Source organism: Hyalella azteca, unplaced genomic scaffold (genome assembly GCF_000764305.2).
Source record: "Hyalella azteca isolate HAZT.00-mixed unplaced genomic scaffold, Hazt_2.0.2 contig16679, whole genome shotgun sequence".
Taxonomy (NCBI): Eukaryota; Metazoa; Arthropoda; class Malacostraca; order Amphipoda; family Hyalellidae; genus Hyalella; species Hyalella azteca.
Genome location: NW_025946489.1, coordinates 243,536 through 253,861, shown reverse-complemented (window position 1 = coordinate 253,861; position 10,326 = coordinate 243,536). Strand labels below are relative to the sequence as shown.

The 10,326-nt window shown below is 36.3% G+C and overlaps 1 protein-coding gene across 1 annotated transcript; it reads right to left on the bottom strand.

Moving 5' to 3' along the window:
• Positions 1–777: 777 nt before the first annotated feature.
• On the bottom strand, positions 778–9,925 carry LOC108667530 (methionine aminopeptidase 1). The gene is made up of 8 exons (XM_018154565.2): positions 8,474–9,925; positions 6,152–6,203; positions 5,756–5,806; positions 5,189–5,358; positions 4,558–4,912; positions 3,993–4,136; positions 3,259–3,324; positions 778–2,616 (listed from the first exon to the last, which is right to left on the bottom strand). Exons 1-8 carry the CDS (start codon positions 8,591–8,593, stop codon positions 2,456–2,458), a joined length of 1,119 nt encoding a protein of 372 aa, XP_018010054.1. The 5' UTR covers positions 8,594–9,925; the 3' UTR covers positions 778–2,455.
• Between the last annotated feature and the right edge of the window lie 401 nt (positions 9,926–10,326).

The window sequence follows — 10,326 nt, the reverse complement described above, 5'->3', positions numbered from 1 at the left end:
AGCATTTGAACGTCGCTCACGTCCTTATCACTATTTTCCGGTGACTGTATAATTGTGGAATAATTTGTTTGCACTCAATCGCGTCGATGGGTGGACGTGAGCCGAATTAATTGCGTTCTTAATGTCAAGGCAATAATTGATTCACTCTTGTTATTTCCATAGGAAAATTTATAGTGATCACGCATTTATTTTTTGATCCATTCATGCATTACGATAGATCAATAGTAACTCACTAAGACCTGACACGCAAACCAAACCTCACGGCCGTTCCTAGGACGGTTTCTCGATACCGTGCAGGCCTGACAACTGCCGCTCTGTTAGCTAGACATCCGGATGTCATTTAAGCATTTGCTGGGTTATATATATTTCTGTAATTTAAATGCCGAATTAGCACGGTTATCCCTTTAAATTGAATGAAGTTTGTCTTGACAATTAAATCTCGTTACTCGTTGATGAAGATAGCGACGCCTTTCTGCTCGTAGAAGATTCACTTAAAACTTTAAATTATAGATATTTTGCAAGCTAATGCACGTCTGCAACTTGCACTGCTTAATGTTGTGCAGAGCAAAGAATGGATGTTAAGAATTCTTATAAGATGAATGTGTTTCGCTTTTGATGAGGGCTTGTCAGAAAAAAAAATAATTTTCCGTTACAATGTTGTTTTCATTTTCGCATTTATGCAAGGTAGGCAATATCTCCCTACCTAGTCAATCAAGCTAAACCCGTACTAATCAAATATTTAAAATTCTACGTATAGGAAACAACTCGGAAAAACACTAAAATATGCACAGTTTATTTCAGGAATTAAATGAGAACAGATGGCAGGTGTCATTATTGTCAGTCGTCCCGATTCCGACGAGGCCGGATCCATCGAAAATAGTGCGACTTATTAGTAATTCAACGATGTGCAAGATGTACAACTGAAGAAAGAAATCTTAATTTATCAATTCATATGGTGAAAGCAGACATTCCACAATTTTAAAGGACTCCTAGGCGTTCACTACACGAACCAAGTCAAATGACTGTGCTACCACATAGTTACTTACCAAGTAAATCCCACCACATAGTTTACCAGGATTCAGACCTGAGACTAGTACCTCGTACACCAGATAGACTTATGACTCAATCTTCAGATGCATACTGGATCAAACTATGCAAATAAATTTCAGTCGCAGCATCTGGGTTTCAAATTAGAACTAGACATTGATACGGAATTTCGAACAACAGGCGTTGGAACAGAATTCAAGACTCGAGAAAGCCTACATTTACATTCCAGACGCATCTCCTTACAATTTAGCACTTGCTAGATGTTGTAGTTGGAGTGATGACCTTTATTGGTTATTTATTTCTGTTGCATTCAAATTCGCGAGGGGACTAGTCAGTTAGGAATAGCTGAACCATGGTTGTACGGACAAACCATGAGCTGAATGGCCGGAGTCCATGCTTAGAAATTTATACGCAAGCAATTTATGATAACGATCGTCGTAGTATTTCCTGACTGCTTCAAGAATCAAGTATTAACTTTGTTGAAATTAACATTTTCTGTCGATGCAAGGCAATGCTCCGACGAAAAATATCGAGCTTGGACGAGAGCTCCGAAGAAAAAAAAAAAAACTTTAACCATTGGATAGCAATACCCCCAAGCGCGTGATTCGTCAATTTTTTGGGAGTGATCGAATGTTGAGAGAAAAAGTTAATGCACATTACTGTTGATAACATTGGTGAAGGAGGTAACATTCATATTGTAGCAAGTTGAGATAGGAACTAGGATGCAAATTTTTGTAACCACTGCCATAGACGTATCCAGACAACAGTAGACTTACGGTCACGCGTTCAGACACATTTGAATTCTATGTTAACAACTCTCAATGAAAAGGCACTAGCAAGAAATATCAAGAATTAAAAGCAGCACAAGACCTCAACGCTAACGAATTACAGTTCTAGCTGGCTTAAAAAATACACAAATATCAAAATCATACGGAGTGAAGTTCCATAGCATTATTTGCACCTGCAGCTCTCCGTTCCTAGAGAATGAACGAAAATTTTTCACTGTAACTCTACCGTTAACGAGTTCATAACAATAATGAACGATCACTCAGCTCTCTGCACCTTTTTTTTAGAATCCTAGAATCAACTTGAAGAACGAAGTAGGCTGGTGGAGTCATCCATGGCCAGGCGATACATGTTAATTATAGCCTACGCGAGCTAACCCTACCCATTTTCATCAAACACAAATAGTTAAACATTAAGTCCATTGCAACCGCTGAAATAAGGATGAATTCACTTTTAACTCACAGGACACTTTCACTACCTGGTCAGACCAAATCATAATGAAGGTTACAACAAATCTTACCAACACAGTTCGTAAAAACTCTTGTTTCCGTCCAGACACAATTTGCTTAGCCAGGTGTGAAAGCACCATACGGATGGATTAGAAAATTTATATTTATATCGGTTAATCCATGAAATATGGTTGGCCGCCACGTGTGCGCCTTCTAGTGAGGACCTCAACACCAGTGTCAGTTATCAGAAAAGTTTCCTCGAACTGAGCAGAAAGTTTACCGTCGTTTGTGACAGCTGTCCAGTTGTCCGGCCACTGCTCGTCCTTCCAAGTTCCTTTCAAATTAAACAATATTATAAGTATTAAAATCACTCGTTTGCTTAAATCGCAAGGTAACATAACACATCGTCAGTTCATAACACAAGTCCAGTAAAACGTGGTAAAGGAAACAGTGAAAATTACGATGGAGCTGGACTCCAAAACGTTTTCTCTTATAAAGAAATGGTGAAATTTTATGGTATTGTCTTTGCTTTTAAATACATGAAACATTATTATTTGCCTAAGAAAAAAATTGGTGCAGAACTCAAATTTCTCCTACCTAATCACTGACCTTGCTATCTTTATTAGATTTTAAGGAATATCATTAAATATGACTTTGAAATCATTGGCTTCCCTCACGAGTAAACTCTCACCTGACTGAATTTTAATTATTAATTTAAATAAAATTATGTACAAAATCAAATTCGACGGCATGTACAATCAGCTGTTAAGAGAAAAGCTGCATCAGGAATGGCAGATAACAAAGTAATTTATCGAGAACTATTTTGCAAAAGGCAGCCAACTTTCATCATCGTACTTTAAATATTATTTCAATCACTAGTTCATTGACTGCAAATGAACACTTTCAATACACAGACAGACATTAATTTCCTTTATCCAGTCCTAATCATAATTAGCACTAGAGTTCATTAACGCACCTTCAGAGATCATGGGTTCCACAGTGAACGTATGGCCAGCTTTCATGATTCCTATGGCTTTGTTTTCTGCAAGAAATAATTTTCAAATTAATGCAAATAAAATCTAAAAAAGTAAATCTATTAGGTCTCAACATCGAGCCAGCAACAATCAACTATGAAGTAAGAACATAAACAGACTGCATTTAACGTAATTCATAATTATACTTAACCATGAATGAATGAATCATAAAATCCAATGAATCAGAAATAAAAGATTTTTTACAGCTGGTAGGACATTAAATGCATTCGTTCCGAAGAATAACTGAAAAAAAAACTTTTGTTTACGAAAAGCAGTTAGAATGACACTATTTGTATGGATATTTGCCAGTTAATATAACTGAAATTTTATTCTGGTCGAGGGAAGTAGAGCTAATAACCGTCTGTGAAGGTTGTTGGAGAGGACCTGATACTCTAGAATGGTTGTGTTCGATTTAGTCATAATGAGGTATTTATTCCATTATAAGTGTAAGGCTCTTGTATAAAAACAATATGTAATAATCAGGTACGATTCTCATGAAAGTACGAAACATTGGCCTTTGTTACTGTCACTGTATTGATATAAAGAGGACTGGGCACGGTAGAACAAGTTACACTTTTGACTCCTAGGCAGTGCTAAGTGGGCCACGTTAGGCATGCATTTAAAACATATACTACAATAATTAATTATTAATCTTGGAATGGCTGTAGCGACTCACTGGCGTAATGCGGCACAGAGGGCGTCGTGTGGAAGAGCTCATGGATGCCGTGGCCGCAGTAGGAGCGCACTACGCTGTAGTTCTGGGACTGCGCATGACGCTGGATTACGGTGCCGACGTCCCGATACTTCACTCCTGGCCGCACTGTAACATCATAACTCAGCTAATTATTATTATCAGAAGATGTTTAATATTCATAGTTTACTTAAGAACATCAACAAAACAAACGAGGCTCAATACTTTGTTCCTGGACTGACGGGGAGAACGAAAAGTAATTATTTATCAACTAAAGGTTTTCATTTTTTATGAGAAAATATTCCCATAGACATTAATTATTCTTTAAAAAAGGGAATTTGTTAATGCATTTTTACAAATGACACCAATTAGAACAAGTATTATCACAAACCAAAATTTAAATTAATTTCATTCTATTTACTGACGTGTGTAGATTGTAGTGACGAAAATAGTAGTACCTATTAACTAATAAATGAATGTGTTTTAAGCAACTATCATTTGCAACAAGAAATTTGTGACCGTACAAGAATATACAAATAAGCTTACTCACGCATTTCGGTGACTTTCTGGAGACATTCCCAAGTGGTCTTGACAAGATTCTTGGCATTCTCGTTGACATCGCCAATGAGAAGCGTCTCGTTAAGGTCTCCATGATAGCCACGATGGTAAACCGTCACATCAATGTTGCAGATATCACCATTGACCAGAGGACGCAAGTCAGGGATGCCGTGACAGATGACTTCATTAATAGAGGTGCAACAAGACTTAGGGAAGCCATGGTAGTTCAGAGGCGAAGGGTAGCATTCTCTTTCCACTGACGCCTCATGTACTATTCTGTCTATTTCATCAGTCGTGACGCCAACAGCAGCCGCTGCAGCCCCCTCATCCAGAACCTCACGGGCTAACTGAGATATATCATGAAATCATCAATAACAAGGAATAAAAAAACACACATGAATGAGATCACTTCAAGATATTCACGTTGAAAACATAGAGCAAAAAAACAGTTCTATCTCACAAATAACTCACTAGTCATCATGCTCTCCCTCTTCTATGATCTAATTTACCAGCTATATTTCAATTCTCCCGAGTTCTCATGATAAACCAACACCTTAGGGGTGACACTACAACTCATTTTTTATTCATGTCCCGTGAACGCTCCCGATAAATCATATATTGACCTTGCAAGCTACGCGCATGCTCTCAATCTCCTCGTCATTGAGGACTCTGATGCTGGTTGTGCCTCGGAGCTTCTGTTCAGACAGAGGTATGCTTGTGTCAGCGTAGTCTGGCCGGGCAATGTGGGCAGGTACGGTGCGGCGCGGCGTCTGTTTTGCAGGCCTCAAGTTACCTGCAAGTGTATTAAGTTTATTTCTAGCCCTGAACAAAATGATTACTGAAAATATTCATCAGATTCCAATATTTGGCAATGTGACAATTGATTTGATGTATTGGATATACAGTACACTACCATTTACGTAGTAAGAGATTTGATTATGAAGAAAACATGGGAAACACTATCACGCTCAATAAAGTTCATCATCAAAGAAAAACCAAGATTCCCTAAACATAGCTGATACTACATCTACATCTGTGTTGCAAAATTCTTTTTATGTCCCTATTTATTCAATGTAAGGGTACTCAAGTCAAGAAATAACTTGATAGTGATATTCATTAAAACAATTGTCATACTGCATAATTTAAAAAATTAGTGGTTGCCCTGCCAGGAGATGTGAGGAGTAACTTACCAGTAAATGTGTAGAATGGCCATGGATTGTAAGCAGAAGATTCTACTTCTCCTGGAATGGAAGAGATGAAATTAGTTAATAATGTTCAATGATTAAAACTGTTTAAACTTTTTGTTCATAAACTGAGTGGCTTATAACTATTGAGACATTTTTGCAACTAAAAATGCTAAAAAAACTATTCCTAGGACTATGAAAAATTTGAATCAATTTATCCTTCAGCAACCTATCAAACATGATAAGTATAGGTATTAAGCACAAATGTAGATATGTCAACAATTATGCCAATGTATGTAAACACTACCTATGCAATATTACTTGCAATGACTATAAACCTTATTTTAACTCTCCACAAATTGACCAATGAATTATTATGTTAGAGCCATTAATAAAACATACTGCTTTTTTTGTGGACCAATTTGTGAATTCCCCAGCTCTCCTTGAAGCAACTCTGAAAAGAATCATTAATTCGAGGAATAATTTTCAACAATTAGAACAAATTTTCTTGGCTGCTTGTAGTTTTATTTAGTTGCATGGTCATTGGGTATAATTCACAGGTACAAATCAGTGCAGGCATATCAAAATAGGAGCTATGTTTGTGCAGGTTGTTAAGAATCTGTTCTTCACAAAGAAGCAAATATAAAAGTAGCCTTCTTGCATTGAAATGACCAAGCATTACTAAGCAACTGGAGGGGGGGGGGGTAACAGATTTGGACAAGAACTATTGAATTCCATTTAGTATATGGTTGATTTACCATTATGGTTTTTATGGCAAAGGAATTTGGCCTTATTACCATCAAGTGTTAACAAAAAAATGTCTAAATCCAACAATTTTAGGGCATGAAAAGAAAAAAACTTAACCCAGTTGTTGTACAACTAGTGAGATGCAGGCAACTTTCCAAATAGCAAATTCTAGCTTGTATATAATGCCAATATTTGTAATGTAAAACATTTTTACCTTCCCAATAATTAGGTGATTTTCATCAATGCTCAAAAGTAATTGCATGGATGACAATAAAATGTTTATCATTAGTCAGTTGAATTGCATGTTCACAAAGAATTTATAATATAAAAAAACATCAGGATATGATAAATTTACCAGCCATTTTCTTTGCTTTATAATTCTTGGTGGAAATAAATTCAATTTTATTTCTTGGTGGAAATTCACAATAAGAAACCTAACTAGTGGTTAAAGTTGCTCACAATCTAAAAATCCTACTTTTTACTCAAATATTGTGGCTATAAAATCATATTAATTTAGTGAATCAGCCATGTATTTTTGTTCAATTAGAAGTATTGCGGCTTGCAAGTATACATCACTTCGAAAATTTGTGATTTTTGTACCTAAAACGACACATGAATTGCAAGTCAGTGGATACTGCTATTAACTTGCCACTGATCAATAAAACCATATAATACCATCCAGAACTATATATTGGTTTATAGAGTTTGATAGCCACATAATAATACATAAAACACGGTAATTGCATTTAATCTTTGAATTGCAATGAACTAGTTTGTGGCACATAACACAGCTGCACTATTGTCCTTTTGATGCCTTTATTTAGATACTTGAAACCTATTTGCAAATCTCTGACATATGTAGAGCATGCAATAGAAAAACTATTGTCTCATTCTTTGACTATGCTTTGATAATCTCTGGTGACAACCAAAACTTTTCTGAAGCACATGTTGGCTGCACTTACAAAATGTAGTTGAGCATGTAAACAAAAGAAAAGATTGTATGGATATAATTATATTGAGATTTTTTTCTTTGTTTCCAAACATCAGTTGACAGAAATATGTTGTCAATTAAGGGTAGCATCTTGGTAAAAAAAAAACTTTTTAATTTAGGAACCAACCATTTTAAAACTTGGTACACATTTGTAAAATAGAATACCTAAACTTTTCTGTTTGTGTAAATTTTTCAAACAAATGAAAGGAAATGTGATATTAAGAGAAAATGGCAAAAAGAGGATACTGTAAAATCTATCTTCTCATTCAATTAACATACATCAAGAGACACATCATTCAATGTGAAGACCATATCTAGTGATCCCAAACCACTTTTTCAAAATTCTAATTGTTTGGTGGGGTGGGGGAATTTTTTATTTTGTTCCAGTTTTAGCAACCCCCCTCAACCCATTTTTTAATATATAATCCAAACTAAAACAAAATTTAAAAAAGTGACTGGGGAATTGATAGATTTTTTTTGCAAATTGAATGTTATATCTTTAGATGCTGTAGGCTGAAAATCATTGGTCGCAGGAGGAAAATTTCAACTCTTCAGGTAAGCCAAAAAACTGAAATTTGCAATCATTGCAAGTATAAGTTTTACTTTTGCTTTAACAGCTGTCATAAACAAACAAATGAATGCAAATGAACTTTGGTTTCTTCAAATGAGCAGCTTCTGGACTTTAAAATAAGCCTAAAAACACAGAAATCAAAATGCATCATTTTTGGCCAAGATGCTCCCTGTCAAAACTAATATGCTGGTTCAAAATTTTGATGTTTTGTAAAGCTCTGAAATATATTAATTATTCTATATTAATTTACATCTTGAATACATGCGGAAATTGGAATTTTTCTCATTATTATAATCATTATGTTCATATGTTGTAGTCATCATGTAGATTTCAATCCCTAAAAAACAAAGTTTTGAAAAGAATTACCTATAAGATTTATAGTGACAAGCATGATCAAGCCTTCTTGAATTCTTACCTGTGAGCAGAAGTATGAACCTTTTATGTCCAACTTGATGCAGGTAGGACATTGAAGCTTTGCTTCTAGTCCACAATTGGGAGTCTCACATAGTTGAATTCCTTTCCATTTAGCAGCCATTTCAAAGTTAAAGAATGCTTTGTGTTTGATATAAATAAGAGAACGGTATTGACTACTGAGTAATTGAGATTTGAGAATCTAGGTAGTAAAATTGTTTGCAATTGAGTGGCCAAAGTCGAATGATTACCAGGTTCAAGAGGAGCTAGCCTTAAGTCCTCTTTTCGCAATTTGCAAAAATATACTTTATTCAACACCGTGACTATTCAAGGCCAGTGCTGACTGCTTTTACTTGTAAAAATTTTTGTTAAAGTAAAAATTAGCTCATTCAAGGTTGACAATGATTTGATTTGATGCCAGTTTGAAGGTGAAGAAGAAGTCATGTACCCAACCACTTGTAACACCTGGACTCAGCAATGTTTATATAATTCTTGTCTTCATCTTCTCATTTCAGTTTCTTTCTTCTCTCCACTGGTGCATTCTCTCCATGTTGTCATCAGTTTCACATGATGTGAAGCAATGAAAGGGAAATTGTCATTGGATCCAGTGCTCTTCATTGGCTATAAGGTAGTTAGATGACCAGTTTGTGTGAGATACATAGCAGTTGCTCGCACTATGGAGTGCTGAACTCTTATGGGGTAGTTGCCTCCGCCAAGAAGCATATGCACAAAGATGAGAGGGACTCCCAGAGTCCCAGCCTCCCAGGGCATTGATGCTCGACACCATCACCTGTCTCTCAAGGTCATATAGAGCACATATCAGCAGGAAGTGTTCAATTGTTTCTTCTACACCACAATGCAGGCACATGGGAGTGTCAGCCATCCCAAATCGATGGAGGTAAGAACGAACCCCAACATGTCCAAGATGAAGGTGTCTTAAGACCACTGAAACATGGAATGACAGGCAATCCATGGGACTGGAGACAACCCTGAGCAAATGGAAGCAAGATGGTGGACTCGTCCATCAGTAGCCACTGCAGAAACCCAATTCGACTCCCAAATATTAAGAAAACATGACAAAGTATAGCAAGGGCATCCAAGCAAGGTAGAGGGAACAAGGCAGAGTGATGCAGGTGATGTCCCAGTTTAGCAGCAGCATCAGCATGTTCATCACCAATAATGCCATTGTGGGCCTTGCCTTGACCCATTGCAGATGTACAGACTTTGAATCGTTCAACCGTAACAGCAGCTTATGGATGCCATAGACAATATTACAACAAGTGCCGGTAGGGGATTGTAATAGCTTCAAAGCTACAAGAGAGTCAGAACAGATGACCCATTGAGGGAAAGAGTCAATTTCAATGAGCCTCAGGACCTGGAAAATTGCAATCAGCTTAGCAGACAACACACTGTGATACGGATGTTAGGGGAGCGTCTGGGGTCAAATTTATCTCGGTTATTTACAGACGGATCGATTTGAAATTTGGTAAACGTATGTAAAACAGAATTCTAAGACTTTTTTTATTAATGTGAATTTTTCAAAGAAATGAAGGAAAACTTGAAATTCATAGAAAACGGCCAAAAAAGGGGTACTTTAGAAAACCTATCTCCTCCTAGGTTTTTCAAGCTACAACATCAAAACGCATATCATTTGATGCGTGAAGACCATAAATAAAAAAGAGTGTACGCGTTTTTTGAAATTCCCATTTTTGTGGGTGTGGGAGTATTTTTTGTATAGTTTTTGAAATTTTTTTTATTTTACCCCCTGCCCACCCCTTTTTGCAGAATAAAATCTAAACTATAAGGAAATTAGAAAAACGCATACACACTTTCGTAGATCTTTTTTCCAAATCGAAT